We start from the raw sequence: 25021 nt of genomic DNA, 5'->3' as shown, positions 1-25021 counted from the left end.
GTTGGCTATTTCTAAAGTATACACTAAATTCTGCCATTAAAATACTGTTCATCACATAGCATCCTTAGCCTTTACTAAGTCTAGTTAGAGGTTTAATAGAGAACCTCGGTAGGGAGAAGAGTTTAAAAAGGGGGGACAAAAACATATAAAACCCTGTTTTATACATTGCATACAAAAACAGGAGTTGGCAGAGTGCTTTTTTGTAGGTGAAAAATATTTTATTTTTTAGAGATGTCACTTTTGGAATTCAAAATAAGCAGTAGTTTCATTAAATTGTACAATACAGTAGCTTTAAAAATTTTTTGTGAAATGTTTTTCCACTTACGAGTATACTTTAATAATTCTAAAGATAATTTTGGAAGGTGTGGGGACGGATGGAGGACTGAATTATGTCAGTGTTCTGGTTAGTGCTTTTTATTCAGTCCAGTCAGGCAAGTAAAAGTTCATAAGGGAAATTGTTTTAGGAAATCAAGGTGATGAAAAAAACATTCAGCCTGGGATCATACCATCCAAGAAAAAAGAAAGATTGAGAAAAACAGCTTGTAAAAACCAATATAATATAATCAAGTTATGCTCTTAAGATCCTACTCTTAGTAATAGAAGTACTCAGTATATGCAATGTAAAAATAATTCTTAGCATTTATTCAACACCTATCATTTGCTAAGCACTGTGCTAGGTGATTTCTAGTTCTAAAAACTACCCTTAAGTAGGAAGGTCAAAGCTATTTTTTGAAACAGAAGAAGAAAATGAAGCTTATTAAAGTTTAATGACTCGGCTAAGGCCATACAGCTGGTAGATATCAGAACTGGGGTTTGAATCCAAGTTTTTCTTCCACACCTACTGTGTAGAAAATCAAAATAAACTGCTCTTATTATTTTATCCAATATCCCACACAGCCTACTACTGTGATATGGCAATATCTAACTTTCATAGTATTAATTAATAATGAAGAAAATCCATTGTGTGTTCTTATAATGGGTTTGGAAAAGTGTTATCACAGATAACAATAAACCATTCTTGTCCTCAGTTCCAACAATTTAGAACCTGTTACTCGAAACAAGAAGCCCTCTAATCCAAATATAAAACACAGTATTCTATTTAGTCACAAACACAAAGATCTGAAACCCCATTTTTGAGCCATTTCTTAAGAATCCAGCCTGCATTCGTCCAGAATAGAGAGAATTTTAAACTAAGAAGTCCCTGAAGAGGTCACAGTGTTGACAAAATTCAACATGATGGTGGAGCCTACACAGACACAGGAAGCAAAGCTAGGCCCTTCCATACGGCCATAAGTCCTTGCGATGATTTCGTTTTAAGTCAATGTCTCTTCGTGCCGCACATATTCCCCAATGTCTGCTTGATGAAATACCACAATCGCCATGGGGTCTACTTTCCTGCAGTCTTGTGTAGACTTTGCTGCCACCCCAAAACCCTGGGATTCAAAAGAAGAGACACTAATTCACTCAAGTCATTCAGTAAGCACACACTGAGGGCTGGAAACAAAGATGAAAAAAATATAGTTCTTATCTCTGAGGAATTGAAAAGATGCTGAGAATTTAGTCTCTCAGGCGCATAGACTGAAAACACATCCTTCAAGTAAAAAGATACTTGATTTTTTAACAGCTACCATCTCTACTCACCAACGGGATGTCAGCCATGGAGTACACCACCACTCCCTGGTACTGAGAAGTATTTTCAGTGATTCGACCTAGCCCAGATTTTAACACGTGGTTCCCATACAGGAAGGACTGCTCTGCTCCAGGTTTTATCCACACTTTATACTGTAAGAAAGAAAATTAAATTCAATAGACATTAAAATGCTAATAGTTATATCTCTGTAGATAAGACAGCTGCTGGATCTGTGATTAATTTCTTGGAAGAATTTTAAAGAAAAGAGAGATGCATGTTTCCCTCAAATTATTCACCCCCTTAACAGAACTGCAATGTAGTTCTCTCCTCAACTCTACAAACTTCTCCCACGGACAGTTTAACAATTCTTTCTCTAGACCCCGTTTTATACTCCTCACCACAGCCACCCATTTGTTTTTCGATTTTGAGCTGGGTCCGCATAGACTTTTCTACTTTGCTGGAAATAGGTACAACTCCTCAGACATCCTCGGTAAGCCCAAGCAGCAAGCCCTGCAAACTGTCTCCATGTGCTGGCACTGGCCCAAGCACTGTCAAGGTCTCGGTGGCAGAGAGGCTGCCCAATTATCTGTGTCCCTGACTTCTTCCATCCCCTGGGCAAGCCTGGAAACCACCCCACAAACCTTGGCATAGGGTGCAAGGTAATCGAGAGCCGTGATGTGCAACCGGAATTTGTGGGTCTTGGTGAATTTTCCGAAGCAGGTCCCCAGCGACACCAGCTTGTCCCCAGAGACGTTGGCGGCCAATTTCAGGATCTTCTCACTAACGGGGTTTAGTGTAAGGGAGAAGGAGGTGTCACATGAGGGAGGTTACTGGGCCCCAGTCCCCCCACCCGGGTCCAAGCTGCCCACCGGCACCACCTCACCTCACGTAGTACACCCGGTCGTTGTGCAGCCTGAAGCAGTAGGTGCCGTCGGGCCTGTCCACCAGCAGCTGAAGGTTCTCCCGGATGCTGCAGGCGAAAGGAGGACTGGAGGCCGCTCCCGAACGGGCCCATCCCAGCCCCACTCCACCCGCGCCCGCCCCGGCCCCACGCACACTCCCTCCATCGCCCCGCGCGCGCTTACTATTTTGCTATCTTCTCAAACATTACGCGGGTCTCCTCTTCAGTCAAAGGCCGCATTTTGCCGCTGGGTAGGGACGCCGGACCCTCGTGCTTCAGCCGGAAACGGAAGTCAGTCGCCGGCCGCTCCCTGGCAACCGCACAGCCGGCCCCTCTAGCCGCTCTCCAGGCCTTCTTCACGCTAGCGCCCCGGTAGCCCGGAGGACCGTCGGGAACAGAGGCGGCCCGACAGGAAACCACAGAGATCGGAAGTGCGCCCCGGTGGTTCCCCGCCCAGATTCGAAGCCGGCGTCCCTTCTGGGCCGGAGGGGAAGGGACACTCCTGCCGAGAAGATGGCGGCGACGGCGACTATCCCATCTTCAACTACGGCCTCGGCCACGGCGGCGGTCACCGCAGCCGCTCTCGGGGAGGTGGAAGATGAAGGGCTCCTGGCTTCGCTGTTCCGGGACCGCTTCCCAGAGGCCCAGTGGCGGGAGCGGCCCGATGTGGGCCGCTACCTCCGGGAGCTGAGTGGCTCGGGGCTGGAGCGGTTGCGGCGCGAGCCCGAGCGCCTGGCGGAGGAGCGGGTGCAGCTGCTGCAGCAGACGCGCGACTTGGCCTTCGCCAACTACAAGACCTTCATCCGTGGCGCCGAGTGCACCGAGCGCATCCACCGCCTCTTTGGCGACGTGGAGGCTTCTCTCGGCCGCCTGCTCGACCGCTTGCCCAGTTTCCAGCAGAGCTGCAGGTGTGGCGGGCCCGGCGCTAATGGGGCTTTCAACAGCTGTAATACTTGTATGATGTGCGATGAACGAGGATAGAAATAGCTAACATTTACTTAGCGCTTACCATGTGCCAGGCTCTCTGAGCATTTTATTAATCCATTTAAACTTCGCAACCGCCTTCGAGGTAGGTGCCGCTCTTCCCATTTTATGTATGAGGAAGTTGAGACAGAAGAGAGATCAGTGACTGTCCAAGGGCACAGCTAGTAAGTTTTGAAGTCACAGTTGGAACCCAGCAGCACGTGCCTCCTTCATAGCACCAAATAAAGAGAATCCATGCAAAGCACTTACCATCGGGTCTGACATTGTTAACACTACAACTGTCATCTTAATATATGTGCATGCTTATGTAACTGTGTAAAAGTGTATATACATATATATACATGTATATACACACACACACAGTTTGTACTGGAGATCATCTGCTCCAAAACTTTAAATGATATGAAGCTGACAAATCCATTTGGGGGCAGCAAAAATTATCAAAAAAATCCCTCTTTTGAGCCATATTCTTCCTTTTGAGTCCTCAATCCATTATCCTTAATTCTGCCTTTCATGATGAAAATGTTTTTTTTTTGAGTCTGTGGATCTTCGACAATAGCTTCCGAACCCTTCCCCCGCCCAGTAGATCAGGATCTTCCTAAAGCAGGGCTTGGCAGTTGCCCAGAACTGGAGAGTGTGTCAGGAACTAAAGTTGAACAATATGAAGATTAAGAGGCTGAGAGGACTTGGGGGTAAGGCTGTAGCTTCTAGGCTAGTTAATGATAATGAAAATAGTAAGAAAGAGCTATTATGGAACATTTACTCCATCAGATTCTGTGTTAAAGTCTTTACACACATTTCATTTAATCTTCATGTCCTTATGAGGTGGATCCTATTACTATTTTACCAATGGGGAAACAGTTCAGAGAGCCTAAGTATCTTGCCACAGTTAACTAGTTGAGTGGAAGATCTGGGTTCAAATCTTTATCCTTTATTAGTTGTGTGATCTTGGACAAGTTGTTTACCTTCTCTGGGATTAAAGTTTCCTCAAGGGTAATACTTACCTCATAGGTTTAGTGTGAAGATTAAATCAGATGAACCATCCCGCTTGATGCCAGTTCATAGTAAATGCTTGGTAATTGTAGCTAAGGTTTGGGTGCAGAGCAGTGAGCGACCAGCGTTCTCCTAATTGTCACTAGGCACTTTGTGAAAGAGGCTGAGGAGATCAGCTCCAACCGCCGAATGAACACCCTGACGTTAAACCGGCACACAGAAATCCTGGAAATCCTGGAGATTCCTCAGCTCATGGACACCTGTGTCCGGAACAACTATTATGAAGAGGCCCTAGAGCTTGCAGCCTATGTACACAGACTGGAAAGGAAATACTCCTCCATCCCTGCCATCCAGGTAGTCAACTGCCCAGAAAGGACTCATACTGGTGGTGTTAAAATCAGTAATTCTGTGGTCTTCACTGAACCTTCAGGCAGAAACCTTAGGGAAATTCCCTGCATGTTTCACATCGGTTTCTGCCAGCCAGGTAGTCCTGAACAAAAAACATACATTCATTCATTCAACTGATCAGTGTTAATCATGTGCTAGGCACTGATCTAGATGCTAGGGTTACAATGTGAACAAAGCAGACAAAGCCCTGGCTCTCATGAATGTGAGCTGATAGTTGGCAAATAAATGAATAAATGATATGATCCTTGCAGATAGTGTGTCTTAAGAAAATAAACCAGGAAATGGTGTAGAAGACTAGGGTGGGTTACTTCAGGTAGAGTGGTAGTCAGGAGAGGCGCTTCTGGAGAGAGGACACTTAAGCTAAGACCCAGCTAATGAGAAAGAGCCAGAAAACATGAAGATAAGGAGCAAACCAGAAAGTGGGCAGAGCAAGAAAAGCAGGCAGAGGAGGGAAGAGGGGAAGAGGTTGACGAGTATTTAAGAAATACAAAGACAGCCAGTGTGACTGGATTGCAGTGAGCAAAGGGACATTAGGAAGCAGGTGAGGCAGGAGAACGAGGCAGGGCCTGTAGGCCACGGTGAACCACATCGTTACTGGTGAACCCGTACCTGTCAGCTTTAGGAAATCTACTTTATATGTCAGGAAAGCAGTGGAATGTTGGTCTGCAGTACTCAGGCTCAGTGGAATGGGTTCCAAGGAATGTGTCTGCAGCATGGTGTGACTCACCCCTGTGTTGCCAGGGCATTGTAAGTGAGGTGCGCCAGGCCATGCAGCTGATGCTGAGCCAGCTCATCCAGCAACTGAGGACCCACATCCAGCTCCCTGCCTGCCTCCGTGTCATTGGCTTCTTGCGGCGTATGGATGTCTTCACTGAGGCCGAGCTCAGAGTAAAGTTTCTTCAGGCCCGAGATGCTTGGCTCCGTTCCATCCTGACTGCCATTCCCAATGATGATCCCTATTTCCACATCACAAAAACCATTGAGGCTTGCCGTGTCCATCTGTTTGATATCATCACCCAGTACCGTGCCATCTTCTCAGATGAGGACCCGTTGCTGCCCCCTGCCATCGGGGAGCACACTGTGAACGAGGGTGCCATCTTCCATGGCTGGGTGCTGCAGAAAGTCTCACAGTTCCTACAGGTGCTGGAGACCAACCTTCACCGGGGCACAGGGGGCCGCCTGGACTCTCTGCTGGGCCAGTGCATGTACTTTGGGCTCTCCTTCAGCCGGGTGGGGGCTGATTTCCGGGGCCAGTTGGCTCCTGTTTTCCAGCAAGTGGCCATCAGCACTTTCAAGAAAGCAATTCAGGAAGGAGTGGAGAAGTTCCAGGATGAAATGAACTCCTATACCCTCATCTCGGCTCCAGTCATCCTGGGCAGCAGTAACTTGCCTGCTGCTATGCCAGTCACTCAGCCTGGGACCCTACAGCCACCCATGGTGCTCTTGGACTTCCCACCCCTTGCCTGCTTCCTCAACAATATTCTGGTCGCCTTCAATGATCTGCGTCTCTGTTGCCCTGTGGCCCTGGCACAGGATGTGACAGGGACCCTGGAGGATGCCCTTGCCAAGGTAAGCACACCCTGTTGGCTTTCTACTGGGGCTTTGTAAACAGGCAGCCAGACTTTTGTAATAAATTGGTCCATGTGACGGTGGTATCTGCTGACTTAGGTTTAGTGTAGTTTTTGAAGTTTTTCAGTTGAGATTAGTCCCCTTTCATGGGACCTAGAACAATCCATGAAGTAGCTCACCTATAGTAATGATTCAGTAGTGTATTTGTTTTCTGTTGTTGCATTAACACTCCCACAAACATAGCAACTTAAAACAACATACATTTGTCATCTCCCAAGCACATCATAACTGGGTCCCCTGCTTAGGATCTCACAAGATGCAGTCAAGGTGTTGGCCAGGCTGCAGTCTCATCTGGAACTTGGTTGCTTTCAAGCTCATTCATGTTAGCAGATTTCTGTTCCTTGCAGTTGTAGCACTGAGGCCCTAGGTTCATAAAGGCCACACCACTCCATAGGCTGTTCAGTGCGGCTTTTTGATTCTCAGGGTCCATGGGAGAGCATCTCTCCTGTATAAGCCTCTTCCTTTAGGAAAGTCCTCTCTCCTCTTTTATAAAGCTCACCTGATCAAGTTAGGCCACCCAGGATATTAGCCCTTTTGATTAGTTAAAAGTCAGCTGTCAAGTTGGGACTTTAATTACATCTGGAAAGTCCTTCACCTTTGCTTTATTCTGTTGGTTAGATACAAGCCCCAGTTCTGCCTGCACTCAAGGGAAGGGGATTACACAAAGGAGTGGATACTACGGGGTGGGAATCACAAGAACCATCTTAACGATTCTACTTAACAAAATACTGCTAGTACTACTAATATCCTAGTATGGCGCACAACTTTTACACATTTAAACCTTTAGATACTGGGATGCTTCTTAAATTGATGGCATCTTATAATTGCTGTCAGCCAGGTGGTAGTTGTGACATGGTTGCATAAAATCTTACTGTTGATGTCCTCTTATAAGAGCAAGAAAGCATGAGCATTGAAGCTTTTTAGGCTCAATGAAATTCAGGTAATAGTAATCAGCTAATATTTATATAGAACTTACTCCATGCCAGCTAGCATTCATCATACAGAGTAAGACTTGATCCTCACAACCCCATGAGGTAGATCCTGTTGCTGGCCCTACTTTATAGATGGGAAGCTGAGACACAGAGAGCACAGAGTGCTTAAGTAATCACTTGGAAGTCACAGAACCAGTAAGTAGCACAAGTAAGACTTGAGCCAGGAAGTCTAGCACCAGAGTGTATGTTCTTAACCTTGTCTCTGTGAGACTGGGCTGTAATGTCAGCTAGGCTGTTTTGTTATTCCCATATGGAAATTCTTTCCCAGCTCAGTTTTCTTTGTCCTTTACAATTTTCTAGTTGTCTAGTCAAAGACCACACTCAGTAAAAGTGTCATATGGTTTTGCCTAATTTTCCTGGATCTAATGTAGTTCTGGTCTATCTGGTCTGTGTATTCCCTTTACAGTTTAATGATGCTCTTTCAGGGGAACTGGAAACTGTGCCAGTAATGAAACACATTGGGTCAGAAATACATCAATGAAGAGTGACCACAATCCACAATTCTGAAATATAAACAAGATAGTAATGTACGGTTTAGAGCAACTTTCTTCATGGAAACTTGAGGGCTGCACATTTGTGCTTAGTCTTGTGCACTGCTGATGATGGTAGACTATCCCAGTGATTGATGGTGTCCTTGTCTCTTAGGTAACCAAAATAATCCTGGCCTTCCATCGTGCTGAAGAGGCTGCCTTTAGCAGTGGGGAGCAAGAGCTCTTTGTCCAGTTCTGCACTGTCTTCCTGGAAGACCTTGTTCCTTATTTAAATCGCTGTCTCCAAGTCCTTTTTCCTCCAGCTCAGATAGCACAGACCTTAGGTAAGAGAAAGGAGAAGATCCTTAAAACTGTTGATATAATCATATGCTAAGTAATTCACCCACTTGTAAAATTCAGTGCTTTTTAGTAAATGTACAGAAGGGTACAACCATTACCACCATCTATTTTTAGAACATTTCCAAAGCCCTAGAAAAATCCCTCATGCCTATTGTAATCACTCTCTGATCCCACCGTTAGCCCCCGACAACCACTAATCTACTTGGTGTTGCAATGGGTTTGCTTTTTCTGGACATTTTGTATAAATGGAATCATACAATATGTGTAATATCAGGTTAAATGGAAAGAGCCAGTCATACAGGAACTACATGTTGTATGATTCCATTATATGAAATGTGCAGAGGTGTTTTTAAAGTTTAAATTTTTCCCCATTCGCCTTCACTTCCCTGTGCCCACTTGCTCTGCGCTGAGGACGGGGGAGGCACAGCTTCCCAAAGAGCAGTGGGCCAGTGATCACACCAGCACAGAGTGGCTGGTTGCCACCTTCCCCCCAGCTTGCCCTTTGGGCCTGTCACAGGGAAGCCAGTGCCTGTTGAGGTTGTCTTGGCTCTTACCTGTCTGCCCCACACTGTGCTGTTCTGGATTATGTTCAAAGCCTTACTTTACAGAATAGCTTCCTGTTCCATATCACAAAGATGCCTTTTACTATATTGAAATACGGTAATTGTATCTGGTAGTTCCTCTTAGTGTTTCTTTTCCTCCTGTGACACTTAAATATTTGAATTTATTAAGCGTCTTTTCTCTGTCACTTTTCTTCCGGTCTGTGTCAGGCATTCCACCCACTCAGCTCTCCAAGTACGGAAACCTTGGGCATGTGAACATTGGCGTCGTCCAGGGGCCTCTCGCCTTTCTCCTGCCGAACAGAGAGGCCGTGTTCTGTCTAGATGAAAAGGAGCAAGTGCCCGAGCTCACAGCTCCAGCACCAGAAGCCCCCGCCCAGGAGCCAAGCCTCCAGCCAGTCAGTCCGCCTTTCCCAGAGGGTGGGCAAAAGCAGGCTGAATCAGTGATGCCGTGGCCGACCGCTGTGCCTCCTGCAGACGCTTAACAGGCGGTCCCTGCTGCCGGAACCGGCGCGGGCCTAGGGCCAGGCGGCCGGGGCCTCACCCAAGCGAGGGAAGGGGCTGCCCGGCTGTTGCCTCGCCTCGGAAAGCACCGGGTAGTCCCAGGGGAGAGGCTGCGAAGGCATTTGAGAGTGAATTAACGGGGGCACTTACCGCCACTCTTGTAAATGGTTGATTATACAATAAGAAATGGAATTAATAAAGGTGATTGGCGTCACCAAGAGGTGGGCTTCACTGGTAGCGTCGGAGCTCTCAGACGACGCAGGACTACGCTTCCCGGCGTCCTCTGCGGAGGGAGCGATCGGCTACAGGAGCTGGGGAGGGACGCGTGCTGGCGAGCGGCCTGCTCGGCCGGGCGCACCATGGGCTGGCTGCGGGGCGGGCTGCTGCTGGCGCGGGTACCTCGCCGCACGGGGCCAGCCCTGCTGTGGTGGGAAGGGGCAGGCGGCGGCGGCGCCCGGGCCTACAGGTCCACGTCCGCCCCAGAAGACCTCGGGGGCCCGGCGCTCCGGCGTTCCTACTGGCGCTACATGCGGCGTCTGGTGCGGGGAGCGCCCAAGCCACCCTACCCACGCGTGTGCCAGGTCGGGGACCCGGTGCTGAGGACCGTGGCGGCCCCGGTAGAACCCGCGCAGCTGGCGGGGCCCGAGGTGCAGCGGCTGGTGCAGCGGCTGGTGGAGGTGATGCGGCGCCGGCGCTGCGTGGGCCTGAGTGCGCCGCAGCTCGGGGTGCCGCTGCAGGTGCTGGCCCTGGAGCTCCCAGAGGCTCTCTGCGGCGCCTGCGCGCCGCGCCTGCGCGAGGCCCGCCAGATGGAGCCCTTCCCTCTGCGCGTGTTTGTGAACCCCAGCCTGCGGGTGCTGGACAGCCGCCTGGTCACCTTCGCTGAGGGCTGCGAGAGTGTCGCCGGCTTCCTGGCCTGCGTGCCCCGCTTCCAGGCCGTGCAGATCTCAGGTGAGGGGCCCTGAGGTGGCTGGGTAAGCGCGTGTGTCTCTCCCGCCAGTGGGGGCGGCGGCCTTGCATCCCACTAGTTTTCGCAAAGCTCCAGTTGAATTGCAGACACATCGATGTGCGGAGCCTCCCCGTGTCAACGAAGGGCAGGATCCGGGTATGGACAGGATGGAGGACTGACAGAATGGGATGGGGCCGAAGGCTCCTTCCTGTGAGAGCCAGCTCAAGTGAGGCACGGCGGTTGGAAGGATGGCCTTGTACCTCGCACTCGGTCCTCTGCTCTATTCCCATTCGCTCCTCCTGGGTCTCTCATACACATACCCTTCTCCCCAGTTAGATCTGTCATGGTGGGAGTAGGACAAATGGGACCCAGCTTTGTACAACACAGGGGATAGCCATTCCCGATCTGTCATACCACAGAATGTTTTGTGGAGTGTGGTTCTTCGCTGGGGCTAGGATGATTGTTCCTCTTCAGCAAGCCACTAGGGCCAGAAAGTCAATGGTATCCCATTATTTTGTATTATACCAAGCTGAAGTACTCTGTTTAGGAATCGAAAGCAAACATGATTACTATAGAGGTGGGAGGAGTATCAGAAGGGCAGCACCTCATTTCTCATCGCAGCCCCAGACTACACCCAGCAACCTGTCAAGAGTTGGGAACCAGGTTCACTACTTGGGTAATGGGCAGAGTTAAGATATCTTTGCTAGGAAGGATAGAGGCTGCTGTCTACATTCCCTTCTGATGTTACCTCTTGTAAACAGAAACGGCCAGGGCCAGGGAAAAGGCAAGAGGTTGAAAATGATGCAGTGCAGCATGTCCTTACCCAGGCTGTAACTTCACTTGCAGGGCTGGACCCTAGAGGAGAGCACATGGTGTGGCAGGCGAGTGGATGGGCAGCCCGCGTCATCCAGCATGAGATGGACCACTTGCAGGGTTGCCTGTTCATTGACAAAATGGACAGCAAGACATTTACTAACGTCCACTGGATGGAAGTGAATGATTAGACCTTTTCTGCTGCATCTGAAGATTCTGAAAACCAAAACACAAACACTGGCTTTGGGCTGAGCACGTCTCACTTGGCATCAACTTGGCCTTGGCCCAGCTCTGACAGAAAACAGCGAACTGCCGAACCACCCTGGAGGATGTTAAAAATATTTGCCCTGAAATCAGCTGTGGACAAAATATTGCCTTTGAAAATTAACTCCCCTAAAGGCATGGACATTGCCTGATGATTTTATATGGAAGTAAGTGGGGCAAGTAAATAATCACTCTCAGTAGACATGATTTCATGAGACCATGTAATCTATTCAAAGCCAAGATATGATAATGGTGTAGTCCCAAAATATCTGAAAGCTGTGTTTAAAAATGCTGGCTAAAGCTACGGTTGACCTTTGCCAAGTTCTTATTTTTACAAAGGGCTTGTGTGTGTCTTTCCTGCATCCTTCTTTGCCTTGTACACCAGTTTGCTTATGGAAGTAGAACACAGGGCAGAATGGCCCCAGTTCATGGAAGTGTTTAATGACAATATTAATGAAAATGAGTACCACACATTTTAACAGGTTAAGATACACTTTGGTTTTCACCTTTTGCCTTACGCCTTTAACAGATTTGGGGAAGATTTCTCTGCTGAGACCTTTTGGGCAGCTGGTACTTGGCCTATTCTTTGGCTGGAGGCCATGGAGCAGGGCTAGGGGAGGGGTGATAGTTGAAGGGGAGCAATGAGCCTCTTCCTGTCAGAATAGAAATGGAAAGCAGAACTTGGGCTGGGGACCAGACTTATTTTGGAAAAATAAGTTAGCATCATGCTGACCAATGATTATCCTTAAGATACACTCAGAGCTTTGACAAGAGGTGAAGGAACTTGTTTCTTTAGGTACTGGTCTTACCTCATTTTTATGTTGACTTTTGCATGCAGATACTCTTACCAAAGTCCCCAAAATCCAAGTACCCATATAGTAAGAAGTCCAGTAAATTGTTTAGAGAAAATGTTTTAAAAAGCAGTTAATTAAACCAACCCAGGAAAGACCCATTCTTTCCTATGGCTTTCTCTGAACAGGCTGTCTGGGGGCCCCTGAGGCCAAGGAAAAGTTAGTTGTCTCTCTATGCATTAAACTTTGGACAGGAACAGCACTGCCCCAACAGAAGTTAGGAGACCTAGTCTTTGGGGAAGTCTGTAGAAAACTCCCAATTATCCTGGAAACATGGATCTTTATGAAGATTAAAATGCAGTGAGCCTCCTTTCCCTTGGATGATGTTCAGAGGCTCCGGCAGGGTGACATCAGAATATTCTGATGCTTCCTTACAGTGCCTGAGGTTAATAGTCCTTAGTGATACCTTTGGAATGTAGATCATTTGTTTGCAGCTTCCTGGCCTGGAATCCCAAGAGTAAATGATTGTGCAGTGATTGCTCAGAGAAAGCTTGAGACTATCTTCATTGCTGACAGTGTATGAGACTTACTGTTTTAACTACGGGGGAAGGACAAGTACATAGTGCAGCCCACAGTCAACAAATCCTTGCATTTCTGATAAAGAAATTCTCCACCTCAGGCAGCTCTGTCAGCCACAAAAACCATACAAACAAATCAACATCTTGAGCTAGTGAAGGTTTTGGAAGGTAACTACCTAAGTGAAAACCAATGTAGGCTGAAAGGTTAGAACAGAATTCTCAGGTAGAGAAGAGTGAACTTCAGAGTAAGCACTTAGGGAAGGAAATTACTCCACACTTATTAGCCCTGTTTAACATTGATGGTGTGACCACGCATTGGCCTCAGTTAGTTCCGTCTCAGATGTGAGGGACACTCATTCGCCCTGTCGGTGGTGCTGGAGAGAGCTGTCTGTGAAAGCTGACGAGCTGCGAGGATGCACCACGGCAGCCCTGAGGCTTGTTAATCCCCATGACTTGTCACAGTGTTTAAGCAGTAGAAATGAGGAAGGAGGTTAAAAACAAAACAAAAGGATCCTCTGATTCAAGTAAAGGTAACGAGGTGGAGTAAGAAAACCCAACCAGCTGAAGTGAAATGTCTATGGGCATGGGGTAGTGTCCTATCCTGGCTTCTAGTGCAGCCTTTATAAACGGTAGTAGTGGCTGAGAGCACAAAACTAACCAATGACTACGGCAACCCGAGTGACAGATCCCAGCCACAGCTGCATCTGGCCGTCCGGCCCTCTGCTACCCCAAGTGAGGAGAGGGGTCTGGCCCACCAGCCCTGGAGAGGAGTTTAGGGCTGCAGCCTTCCAGGAACCAATCACAATTTTGCTCATTTCATACGACATCCACAGGCACACCACTGTGCAAGGCTAACATGATCTGACAGTTCACGTAATCAGTTCTGGACATTCAGGTTAGATACAGAGGAATAATACCAGTTTTGAGAGAGGGAGGAGGGGTAGAACACCCTGATGCCAGGCCTTTTCTGTGTATTCATGTGTACACAGGATGCTCTGCTTCCCGTCGAACAGCATTTCCATGGCTGCCAGCTCGGGAACCTTGGGTGTCTCATGATCAGGAGCCATGAATTCAAATGGCCACAGGCTGGGCAGGCAACACAGAAGAGTGAAGCAGTCCATGTGGGGATGGATGAGCTGGAGAGCATGTCCTGCTCCTGCACAGGGCAGCCCCGGCTCAGGTGCAGCTAGCAGGCTGCCTCACAGGGAGAAGGCCCAGCATTACCTAATGTAAGTTTCCAAAAGCCAGAAATCTTACTTTTTCCATCAACTCTCTTGATCTATAAATGTTAGCATCAGACCAGACCAAATATAGCTGCAGGCCATGTCTGGCCTCCCAGTTTGCAGCCTCTGACCAGAAGGCTGACAAACACAAAGAACTGTCCGGATCCCTCAGACACTCCTGACCACAATTCCACAGCCTCGTGTGGGGGGTGGGGACTGGAGAACCTGGCGAGGACAGGCCTGGGCAGTGCAGCAGTCGGCTCCATTCCTACTCACTGCCCCCTCTGCTGAGAGAAGACAGCAGAAAACTGGAGGGTCTTTCTTTTAGAAGTAAGCAGGGCCTTCAAAGAGCCTCAAACAAGAGTCAAAGATGACATCACTCAGGTGGCTCCAGAGGGGAGAAGGATTTATTAGCCTGTTTCCAGGGGGGGAGCCAGGGGCAGCGGCTGGGCTGTGTTCTCACATTCAGAAGGAAGAACAGGAGCAGGGAAACCTGCCTGACCGATCCACACGGCAGTGATCCTCACTCGTGCTGATCTCCACAGCTTTGTGCTCACAAAAACCATCCTCTCCTCCTGCAGGGAGGACACAGGGCCCAGGATGCTGACCTTGGAGGGTGGGACTGGTTTGGCTTCACTCTTGGCCTGAGCAGGCAGAGCTCAGGCTGGGGCCCCAGGGCATCAGCCGTTAGTTCACAAGGAACAGGCCTAGGAGGAGTGGGGAGCAGGGGCTGGCAAGCGCATCTGAAGGTCGGCTGTACCGACCCCAGAGCGCCGCTGCCCCAACTCCGTGACACTTCTGGGAGATTTTAACTCTATAAAGAAGACAAAATCCAAGCAGCATTAATTTAGGTGAACAAAAGATTTTAAAAAAACGCACAGAGGGGCAGGAGACAAGGAGCTGGCGAGCATCCAGAAGAAGAGGAAGTAGGAAGAGCCAGTAATCCACTGGGTGCCGAATGTGCTTCTGCGTCTTTGTGGCCAGGGAGGCCATTCCTTCCTGCTCCCCAGCTGATGGCCAGAGAGCCAGGGGACAATACAGTGACTTTAGGATGAGCCCTGGAGCCCTGTGTGGCCACTGACATGGGAAGTGCCATGGATTTACCCCAACCAGCCTCCCACCTTCACCATCACCCGAGTGAGGATTTTAACTCTCCTGTCCAAAGTCCTCTGTGAATTTCTTCACTTTCAGGAGGTCCTCTGCATTCACAGTGGGCCGAGTGGTGGCCAAAGACCGGAGCATGTCCGACTGCAAAGACAAGGGCACGCAGCTGAGGAGCCGGGCTCCAGGCCTTCAGTCTCCCCGTGTCGCAAACCTGTGCAGTCTAGGGCCGGAAGAGCCTGCTTTCATGGTCACTGCCCAGCCCTGAATGCAGGCCTCCCCCTGGCTGCCCGGCTTCTGCCCAAATGCCTCCTCACTCTTCCCTCCGAGGCAGCTCATGTCATTTCCAGAGGGGCCTACTTCCAGTCTGAGCGAGTCTAAGCTCCCAACATCTCTTAACTCCTGTGAGAAGCTGTAAGGGCACATCCTCCACACCAGCCACAATGGCGGACCCCTGCACACACAAGGGGCAGGACCAGCAGCAAGACGAGGGTGAGGAGAAGGAAGACTCATCAAGTGACAGGCTGCCTGCACAACTTCACAAAATCCAGCTGTGCTGACAGACATTCAATGGTTCCTTCTGTGCACAAAACAAGCCAGATCCATGGAATGGTGTAGTCACGTCAGCTGGCCTGTACCCTTCGTGCTGAAGAAAATAAAATACTAATGCTACAGCCTCTGTCCTTGGCCCCTACCGAGTCTAATGGCAGGAGCCCCAACCACCCAAAGCCCCAAAGGCCATTCTCCATTCAGGCTGGTCCACAACAGCCCAGGACAGAGAAGGTGAGAACCTTACTTTTACTCTTGGACCCAAACCCCCAATGTTCTGGGCTCTGTGCAGTCCCTCTCCCAGCTGGCCACTTACCATGCAAACCACAGGCTCTAAGAGTTTGTCACTCGGGACATCCATCCAAGTCATTTCCATGGCTCCTGGGTCCCCTGGTGAGCACGGGGTCAGGAGGTCATCGATCATAATGCTAGGGTTGGTGCGGGAAGGGCCACAGACCTAAAACCAAACACGAGTTTGTCTGGCCAGCGGGGTTGCCGCTGATGTCTGGGGAAGGGGTAGAAGGCCTCAGCATCCTGAGTCCTGAGGAGAAGTCATGGTAAGGCATGAACGAAAGCCTGGGTTTCTGGGGCATCAGTCTGAGGGATGGGCTCCTTCAAAACTCTCGAGCTGGGTAGTCAAAGTGGCTCAAAGCCTGATTTCAGAGGTTTGTGAACAGCATGACATTCCAGCCTCTGTTCCCCGGAATACCAGTCTGGTGGCCCAAATGCCTGGTATCTTCCTCTTTCTCATTAACTCCAAATCTTACCATGAATGCAGTGACATCAAAACTCTTTCTTCAACTGAAGCCTGCTCCATCGGCAGCATTCCCCCGAAACTACGTTCCCTCATCTCCCGACTCGCCTGTCACCAGTGTGGCCTGTCCTTTCAGAGCGCAGCCTGCCTACGCCCTCCAGCCTTTGGGAACACCAGGCCTCCCTCCCTCCTCTGCCTTCCCCCTCACCACCCTCTAAGAAACAAGTCTTAATTTTGCTTGTTGTCTACCTTCCCCACTGGAAGGGAGGCTCCCGGACAGCAGGGATTTTTGTCTGCTCAGTTATGAATATCTCCCCAGCACCTAGAACAGTGCCAGGTGCTTAGTAGGACCCTGGCTGGACACTGGTCCGAGATTTGCATGAACAGAGCTCCTTACAGTGCGACTCATCCCCACCACTTCTCAGACACTGAGTAGGGGCCGCCACGTACAGCAGCACAGAGCTGACTGTGGGGCGGGAGGTACCTGGCATGGGCCATGTCATTTAGCATCACACAATCTCAGATGGTCACACTCTACACAGAACTGCAGGGAAGGGCAGAGCAGTGAGGCCCCTGCCCTGGAGCCAGAGGCTCACTCTGCACTTGCCCTTGGTTCCCCAAGACCCCCAGGATGTGTCGCCTGAGCAGTCAAGGAGCTGGCCCAGAAAACCAATGCCCCTTTTCCTGTAACACCTTCTAAGCAAGGCCTTGCCAGCCCACTCACCTTTTTGAAGTGTGTCGCTGACTGTACTTTTCTAACGGGCTGCATGAGGGAATCCCGCACGATAACGCTGATGTCTGCTCCTGAGTAGCCTTCTGTCTTCCGGGCCAGCTCGTGGATGTTGGCATCTGTGAGGTTGTGGGGAGTGCTTCCCAGATGCAATCGGAACATCTGGGCACGGGCAGCCTCCTCTGGCAATGGGATGTAAATGCGCTTTTCAAACCTAGAGAGCCAAGCACACGGTGGGACTTGAGAGTGGATGGTGGAACATCTTCATGGTGGGGGGTGCCGGGGCCCTCCAAAGACGCCTTCATTCAGGGCTCTGCTCACCACGCAGCCACAGAGAAGCCTCCAGGGAAAGGGGGTCAGGCTGCATGCACAGCAGCCAGCATCAGGTTGGCCACAACTAGAGAAAGACCACAGCCCCCAGCTCCTACTGGGGAAGACTCACCTCCTCCTAATGGCCGAGTCCAACACCCACGGGATGTTTGTGGCGCCGAGAACCAGAGTCCCATCGTTGTTGTTCCCCACCCCTGTGAGCAAGGGAAACAGGCGCTGACTCAGGACACCGGTAGGGATCAGTCAGAACCCGTGGGGAGGACCTCAGTGGCTGTGTGTGTCCTGAACTGGCGCTGCCCCCGTGCAAGGTCCCAGCCAGCCCCACTGGGCCAAGAGAGCCCTGCAGCCCTGCCTGCCTTGGCACAGGCACCAGGCAAAGGTCGCAGGAACCTCTGTAACCAGGGGCCTGAGGAGATGGAGCTCAGAGCTGCTTCTCATATATTCCTCTCACCTCAGGAGGATTAAACCCACTCATAGCAAAACAGTGAAGCCCAAGGCTAGCTTTAGGTGAAATGAGAACCAGGGCGGGACCGGGACTTGCTCACACCCTGCATCTGGACCAAGAACTCCGTTTTGATCCTCCGAGCAGCCTCACTCTCGTTTTCATTGCGGGATCCACAGAGGGAATCCACCTCGTCAATGAAGATGATGGAGGGCTTGTGCTGCCGAGCCAGCTCGAACAGGTTCTTGACCAGTCTGTGAAGGTGCGGGGGGATTGCCATCGGGACCCACCCACATGCCCAGCCAGGGTCCCAGCTGCCACTTCTCTCCTCTTGCCCTTCCCGAGGGGTGGTCAGGACTCCAGGCATGCCTGGACTTCCGTCAGTGGGGTAACAAACCCTCTGCAGCACTGTGCCCAGGGGAAAGCCAGCTGTGGTGACAGGTTCCAGTCCTGGCAGCCCCGTTCATTAGCTCTGGACTTAGGAGAAGTCCCTTCCCCTCCCCTCAGCCTCAGTGTCATCTGCAGAAGGGAAGCCGGTGTGGGGAATAAGCCCACTACCTGACTCCCGTTATTGTGAGTGCCTGTCTCCTCCCCTCATGAGGACTCATCCCTCCCAAGTCCCCTTCCAACTGCAGCTGACTCTGTCAGGACCATGCCCCCCTAGTAAGCTAGCAAGATACCCCTCTGCTGGCTACTTCTCTCTGACACCCGACAGTGGCTTCAGGGGAGGTGACTCCTGGGGCAAGGGCTGCCGGCAGAGCCAGGCCAGGCAGCTGACTTACTTCTCACTCTCTCCCAACCACTTAGACATCAAGTCTGAGGATGACACAGAGAAGAAGGTGGAGTTGCTGGCCTCTGTTGCCACCGCTTTGGCCAGGTAGGACTTCCCTGTGCCGGGGGGTCCGAAAAGCAGTATCCCTCGCCAAGGGGTGCGCTTGCCTATACGACAGAACAAGCTGAAGTGAGCTTTCTCCTGACTAGGGACAGGAGACAGAAGAGAAGAGGGGCCTTAGTCACTGTAAATATAGTCAGGAATGAAAAGGTCTACAAGACAACTGATTCTAGGAGCAAAAGAGTAAAGGGAACTAAACTGCCTGCCCATAGCTTGGTCCTAGCCTTGTCTTAGGACCCCTATGGCCTTGCAGAGTGACACTGCTGACCCTGCCTGCCCACGGGATGGTCAAGTCAAAGTCCTACTTAGAAAGGTGTTTCTGACATGTTGACCATGATGAGCAGACCCTGGAGCCCCTCCCGACCAAGAATGCACGAGGAAGGCCAGCCTGTGCCCACTGTGCACAGAGGGAGCTAAGCTTCCACCTGCACATTAGGAGCCCCAAGCCGGCTCCCTCCCAAGCCTGGTATTTTCACATCCGGGCCGTAAGTGGCTCAACGCTTACCTGTGAACAAGTGTGGGAATTTAATTGGCAAAATTACAGCTTCTTTGAGGGCCTCCTTGGCCCCCTCCAGCCCCGCCACATCATTCCACCGAATGTTGGGCTTCTCTATCACAACAGCACCTGCAAGAGGCAAGCAGAGCCTTCGCCCCAGAGCCCGGCCAGTGAGGCGGAGCCAGCCCTCCAGGCGGCCCTCACCATGCCCCCTCCCATCGCCACAGTGCTTCGAGCCTCTTACCCATCAGCTGCTCTTGCAATTTCTTTTTCTCTGGGTTATCCCCTTCGCTGTCACTGTCACTGCTGGGGAAGCAGACAGAGATGACAGGCTATAGCAGCAGGCAGTTGCAAGGAGGCCCTTGGAGTGAGGCCAGCATGGTGGTGACAGGCCACTGTCCCGAAGGGCGTTCCTCAGGCACACGCAGGCCGCACGTCATCAGCACTCCTCTGGGATCCCCCAGGCAGTGTTCCCACGGCCCACCCTAGTTTCTTCACCGAGGGAGTAAGAACAGAGATGCGTGCCCTCTCAAGAAGGCTGGTGAGGGACATGTGCTTTGGCCAGACTTCAGAAGTAGCTGCACAAGCACCTGGAGCTGTCCCTGGCCTTTCATACAGACTCAGAACCCACCAAGTGCCTGCGACTTGGAGAAGAGGTAAAGTTTAAGTCTAGAAGGGAGCAGCTGGGAAAGGAGCACAGTCACCGTCCAGATTGAAGTGCTATGCCATCATCCTCCTGCCTTCCTAGGTGTGTCCCCCACGCTGGGGAATCCTCTCTGCAGCCCTCCTGCTCAGGACCACCCCCCACCTCCACCTCCAGGACACCCCTGGCCTTTGTGCTCAGCTAACCGGAATCTCCATGGTGGGCGAAATACAGATGTGAGGAGAGCGGCTGCAGAGGGAACACTAGCCTTTGGAGTCAGAAACAGAGACCCTGGGGGTGGGTCCAGACACCAGCAAGTACCAGCTCTGTGACCTGGGCTATCTCTGAACCTGAGTCCGCTGCCTCATCTGTCAGATGAAGACGATGGCTCTGATGACAGCAGCCGCTGACATTCATGTGACCCATACTGAGCACCAAGCTGTATTCTCAGGGTGTGACCGCATCACCTTGTTTGCCCCTAGAATAACACTAAGGCAAGTCCCATTATCTTTCTCCTGCAGACGAGGAGCCTGGCAGCACAGGGCTGCCATGGCACTTGTCCAGGCCCACAAGGCTAGCGAGGGGCAGAGCTGGGCTATACTGCTGGAGTCTGGCTGCAGAGTCCCAAGCTCATAACCTCACACTGGCTCCTCATCCCACCCAGGGCTTTTCTGTGCAGACGCAATGAGGTATCACACGTGGAAGGGTTCCGTAAAGTGCCTCACAACAGCAGCTAGCATGAGCAGGACTCCCTAAAAGGAAGGTGCCCTGGGACCAGCAGGGAGAACGACAGGGACACAGGCAGGGGGCACGCGCTGTGGCCCGGCCCAGCGCCCCGCCCTCTGCACTCACCCCTTGCTTTCACTCTGAGACTCTCTGACTGGCTTCTTGCTGTGCTTCTCTTTGCTTCGTAAATAATCCTTCAGCTTCTCAGCCCGGTCTAGGTACTGCATGCACTTGGCTCGGATGCTCTCCTTGGCCTTGTCACTGTGTGCCTCATCTGCAAAAGGGGAACCAGACAGGGTGTGCCCTCTCCTCTCACAGAGGCTCTGTGGCCAGGAGGACCCTGTGTGTGACTCACATTTGATAGCGTGTAGGAAATACTCCACAGCATGCTGATAGAGCCGGAGCGCCTCCTCGTAATTCTTGGCTTTATCCTCTTCTGTGGCTTTTGTCACCAGATCGATGGCTTTCTGGAAAGGCAAAGCAAATAACTGAGTGCTTCTCAAGAGATCCAGAAAGCCCTCTGGGGCCCAAGCTGCAGGAAATCACAGATGAGATATAAGCCAGACCTGTGGATTTGTCAGTTGCAGACCATTACATCTACCTACTTTTCTAACATCAACTAGAAAGGCCTTAAAAGGAAGCTTTCGAAGTCAGCCATCCCTCTTCACAATACACTCATACAGTTAAAAGCAACCTCCTTCTCAGTCTTCCCTCTGGATTTCAGCTGTGGAAACGGGATCAGCTCTCTCTAGGACCCAAAGGCAGAGTTCACTTTCTATTCCATGCTGCAAGGGAAAGAGAAATGAACCTGGATGCAGAGCCTGGAACAGGGGAAACACCAGAACCAACCGATTTCTGTGTTGCTCAGCATGGAAACCAGAGACCGTACTTAACCTTGAGCACCAGAAAAGAGCCAGTAGGCTAAGAAAGTCCCTCACTGACCTGGGTTTTACGAGATGGACTTAAAGGGATCACTACTTCCTTCTACCAGCCCTACTTGCTTCTTGAGGCTGAGAAGATAGTTTCCTAAAGTTGATACCTAGGGAAGGGATGCTTAGCCACATGAGTCAATACATCAGTAGCTCTGGGAGGAAGAGAGACATTGCCAGTAAGCTTGCTTATTCTAGAGGCATATATGTGCTACCAACTCAGGGGAATGGGCATCTGGAACCTTCTAAGAACTCTATGAGAGGGTCTTTGTGAATCTCATACATCCTGTATTCCTGTGTACTAGACTGGAATGTCAGGTAGGCTGGATCTTTCAGGCAGCTGCCCCACACCTACATACCCACTTTTAGAAACCATGGCTTCACCAACCCAGGAAGTGTTTCCAGAATTATTCTCCTCAAGCTGATACAGCACTAGACACCAAGCAGGCAGATCCCGCTGTATACATACAGTTCCACCCACAGTGAACAATAAGCCTCCTGACTAGCTCTTGGCAGGGCCTGGGCATTTGTGCAGCCCTTCCTCATTGGAAGTTAGTAAGTCTCAGAAAGAAAGACACAGATAGCTCTAAAAAACAGACTGGGGCAGGTTAGGCCAGGTCAATGTTAAATGAACTCACCAGGTTGAAGACATGAAAGGTAACACTGTTGGATATTTTCAAGCGTCAGCTCCCTCCTCTACCTACAAACAGAGAATGGCTAGGAGCCCTGAGCCTTCTTGGATGACTGGCTTAAGCACAAGCTTTATTTGTCTGCTCTCTCACCCATGAAGGCCTTTCCCAAAAGATGTGAAAGGGATGCTCCTACCCCCAGTGCCTTCTCTTCTCCAGAACAAACACCCCCAGTTCCTTGGACATTCTCACTGTTTGCCTTCTTGCTTGGGTCTGTCCTTTTGAAAGGTAGGGCACAGAACAATACTCCAGGTAGGCTCTGACCCCAATGTGGCAGAGCAGACCCATCCCCTCCCTCCTTCTAGATTCTCTATTATGTACCTAAGAACACATTAGCACATACAGTTTTTCACATGCAAGATACCTCAGTTGCAATTTGGAGAGGGAATAGTTTTGCCTAACACGAGGGAAAGGTGACAAACGAACTGCCAGCGCTGCTGAATCTCTAGTAACACACAGAGCAAAGAATGAGGATGAGAGAAAGGGGTAGAGGAGGAAGACGAGCCGGCAAACTTTCTGTAAAGGACCATGGTATTTCAGGCTTTCTTAGCTATACAATCTCTGTAACAACTACTTGGCCTTTGTAGTCCAGAAGCAGCCACAGACAATACATAAACAAATGAGCAGGGATGTGTTCCAATAAAACTTTATTTATAGATACTGAAATTTGAATTTCATGATTTTCATATGTCACAAATATTCTTTATTCAGCCTCTTTAAAAACCTCTGACATTATGTTAAGTGAGAGAAGCCAGTCACAAAGGACCATATAGTATATGATTCCACTTATCTGAGGTGCCCCGAATAGGCAAATCCATAGGGACAAAAAGTAGATTTAGTGGTTGGGGAGGTATAGAGGGCTTAGGAGATGATGGCTAAAGGAAGTGGGATTTCTTTTTGGGATGACTTACATGTTCTAAAAGTGACTGTAGGGATGGTTGAACAGGTCTGTAAATATACTAAAAACATTGAATTGTGCACTTTAAATAGGTGATTTGTGTGGTATGTGGGTTTTATCTTAATAAAGCTGTTTTTTTTTTTAATGTGAAAAATTATTCTTATCAGCTCACAGGCCATACAAAAATGGGGCAGGGGGAATCTGCAAGCCATGGTGGGCAGACCTCCTGCTGGTGGATGGTGGGGTCTGGCTTTGTACCTCCAGCTACTTCCTAGGCTAGTACCCCAACTTATTCCATGCCTGTTTCCACTCTTTCCTCTACCTACAGTAACCATCCCTTCTCTACCTCCAGGTATGTGATTACTACCCATCCTTCCATCCTTTGCTGATCCCCCAAATGCCCTTCTTCCATGAAGTCTTGCTTAACTTCCCAAGCAACTTTACCTGCCATCACTTACTGAGCACTTACTAGGTAAAAGATACTGTGTTAAGAATGCTTTACCTGAATTACTCAAACTAGAGCCACTGTCACATCAACTCTACTAGAGTATTAACCCATTTTACTGACAGGAAACCCGAAATTCCAAGAGCAAGTAACTAGCCCAAGGTCACATGCTCGTGAGTGGCAGAGCCCGTAAAGAAACCCAGGTCTGAGGCCGGAGCACGTTTATGTTTTTCCGGCCCAGCCGGACTGGCAGTACCTGGCGGATGGGTCAGTCATGCATCCAGGTGGCGCCACCCCAGCCCACCCAGCACGATCTAGGGAATGAATGAAGGGTCGTTAACCGAGAAGAGGAAACCTGAGCAACAGAGGGGGCTTATTCAAGGGGAGGCAGTTGCATGAGGGAGAGCGAGGAGTCAGACCGCGGGCCCGAGCTTCCAGAGCGGCTCCTGGGAGGCCCGGTGAGGCCGATGCCCGGGGCGGTCGAGGGGCGGGGGCTGCACGTAGCGGTCTCAGGGCTCGGCCCGGCCAGGGGCCGCACGTTCGGGGCGGGAGGCGGCCCTTGGCTCCGAGCGCGTGAAAACAGAAACGGGCGGAGGCGGGGCGGGGACCGCGAGGCCGAGGCGCTGGGGAGGCCACCCGGCTGCCCGCCGGGGTGCCGGCCCGCAGGCCCCGTCGCGTCTCTCTCGGCCTCCGCAAGCCGGGCCCAGCCGCGCCGAGTACCTGGAGGGTTGACGTTGTCATTTCATCTCCTGGGTCCGCCCCGCACCCCGCGGCGCTGCTTGCGGCCTCGGTCCGGCCCGGGAGAGCCGAGGTGCTGGGTCCGGTGCGGGGAGCCCGGCGGGTTGGAGCTGGGCGCAGGCAGGGCGGCCGCTGGCAGCCGGAGCCGAGTCCGAGGGCGAGCGAGCAGCGCGGCCCAGAGCGGCCAGGCCCGAGTCGCGAGGCTGCCCCGCGCGGCCACGGCGGGTACTGCAGGCACCGCTCCTCCGCCCTGGGGGCAGCCGCAGCTAGGGCCGGGGCGGGGCCGGGAGGAGGGGCGGGGCCGGGAGGAGGAGGGCAGGGGAGGTGGGGGTGGACTGAGGCAGGGCTGGGTAGCAATGCTCTAGTCCTAGACCCCCGCTTCTATTGCATCAGCCCCTACAGGACAGTTTAACTTACAAAGTAAACCTAATTTCCCACAGCTTTGGGTTCCTGATGTTTAACAGGGTATGCTAATAATTGGTATCTACCTTGTCTGGCATTTGGGGAAATGAATAAGCTAATGTAAACATAGTGTACCACACAGTGGAGGCTCAGTCCATGGTGATTTCTATTATGAAGCTGGTGGGTCTAAAGTCAGTTTTGTTTTAAATAT

General features: G+C 50.9%; 3 protein-coding genes and 1 long non-coding RNA gene across 16 annotated transcripts in view; 1 reads left to right on the top strand and 3 right to left on the bottom strand.

The window, feature by feature from the left end:
- Positions 1-2850, bottom strand: part of NIP7 (nucleolar pre-rRNA processing protein NIP7) — an 82596-nt gene extending 79746 nt beyond the window's left edge. For 7 of the 8 annotated variants that reach the window (XR_012126527.1, XM_073225538.1, XM_073225537.1 and 4 more), the window contains exons 1-4: positions 2716-2850; positions 2514-2600; positions 2272-2410; positions 1642-1782 (exon numbers count right to left, since the gene is read on the bottom strand). Coding sequence is in view for 7 of the 8 variants with exons in the window: in XM_073225538.1 (XP_073081639.1) it covers positions 1642-1782; positions 2272-2410; positions 2514-2600; positions 2716-2771 (423 nt within the window). In the remaining variant the exon portion in view is untranslated. Of the gene's footprint in view, positions 1-196; positions 1434-1641; positions 1783-2271; positions 2411-2513; positions 2601-2715 lie in introns of those variants that run through there. The other variant, XM_017673401.3, reaches the window with a different exon arrangement.
- Positions 2851-3039: 189 nt separating this feature from the next.
- On the top strand, positions 3040-11758 carry COG8 (component of oligomeric golgi complex 8). Of its 4 annotated transcripts, XM_037025450.2 has the most exons (6): positions 3040-3439; positions 4655-4862; positions 5658-6485; positions 8183-8351; positions 9138-9314; positions 11224-11758. In XM_037025450.2, the coding sequence occupies exons 1-6, from the start codon at positions 3045-3047 to the stop codon at positions 11379-11381; spliced, it is 1935 nt and encodes a 644-aa protein (XP_036881345.2). In that variant the 5' UTR covers positions 3040-3044; the 3' UTR covers positions 11382-11758. The 4 variants fall into 4 exon arrangements, with proteins under 4 accessions (XP_036881345.2, XP_017528893.3, XP_036881346.2 ...); XM_017673404.3 differs by lacking the exon at positions 11224-11758 and having other exon boundaries at positions 9138-9649; XM_037025451.2 differs by lacking the exons at positions 8183-8351; positions 9138-9314.
- LOC118973724 (uncharacterized) lies at positions 6671-9792 on the bottom strand. 2 transcript variants are annotated; one of them, XR_005063243.2, is made up of 3 exons: positions 9582-9792; positions 8922-9220; positions 6671-8346 (listed from the first exon to the last, which is right to left on the bottom strand). It is a non-coding gene; the product is annotated as an uncharacterized lncRNA (long non-coding RNA). The 2 variants fall into 2 exon arrangements; XR_012126528.1 differs by lacking the exon at positions 8922-9220.
- Positions 11759-14435: 2677 nt separating the features above from the next.
- VPS4A (vacuolar protein sorting 4 homolog A) lies at positions 14436-24589 on the bottom strand. Of its 2 annotated transcripts, XM_037025457.2 has the most exons (12): positions 24391-24589; positions 22277-22338; positions 21065-21176; positions 20836-20983; positions 19585-19646; positions 19350-19469; positions 18735-18891; positions 18058-18206; positions 17623-17704; positions 17175-17394; positions 16013-16153; positions 14436-15294 (listed from the first exon to the last, which is right to left on the bottom strand). In XM_037025457.2, exons 4-12 carry the CDS (start codon positions 20934-20936, stop codon positions 15193-15195), a joined length of 1134 nt encoding a protein of 377 aa, XP_036881352.1. In that variant the 5' UTR covers positions 20937-20983; positions 21065-21176; positions 22277-22338; positions 24391-24589; the 3' UTR covers positions 14436-15192. The 2 variants fall into 2 exon arrangements, with proteins under 2 accessions (XP_036881352.1, XP_036881351.1); XM_037025456.2 differs by lacking the exon at positions 22277-22338.
- Positions 24590-25021: the final 432 nt, after the last annotated feature.

This window comes from Manis javanica, chromosome 17 (assembly GCF_040802235.1).
Source record: "Manis javanica isolate MJ-LG chromosome 17, MJ_LKY, whole genome shotgun sequence".
NCBI lineage: Eukaryota > Metazoa > Chordata > Mammalia > Pholidota > Manidae > Manis > Manis javanica.
This window is presented reverse-complemented; position numbering and strand designations above follow the sequence as displayed.

What these genes read in the sequence shown, in the direction of transcription:
- COG8 (XM_037025450.2), top strand. Translation starts at nt 3,045, where the DNA reads ATGGCGGCGACGGCGACTATCCCATCTTCAACTACGGCCTCGGCCACG. An exon ending in TGGAGGATGCCCTTGCCAAG is followed by an intron (nt 6,486 to 8,182) that starts GTAAGCACACCC and finishes CTTGTCTCTTAG; the next exon opens with GTAACCAAAATAATCCTGGC. An exon ending in AGCCCCCGCCCAGGAGCCAA is followed by an intron (nt 9,315 to 11,223) that starts GCCTCCAGCCAG and finishes CTTCACTTGCAG; the next exon opens with GGCTGGACCCTAGAGGAGAG.
- VPS4A (XM_037025456.2), bottom strand. Translation starts at nt 24,411, where the DNA reads ATGACAACGTCAACCCTCCAG. An exon ending in GTTCTTGGTCCAGATGCAGG is followed by an intron (nt 17,705 to 18,057) that starts GTGTGAGCAAGT and finishes CCTTGCTCACAG; the next exon opens with GGGTGGGGAACAACAACGAT. An exon ending in GACTCGGCCATTAGGAGGAG is followed by an intron (nt 17,395 to 17,622) that starts GTGAGTCTTCCC and finishes TTGGCTCTCTAG; the next exon opens with GTTTGAAAAGCGCATTTACA.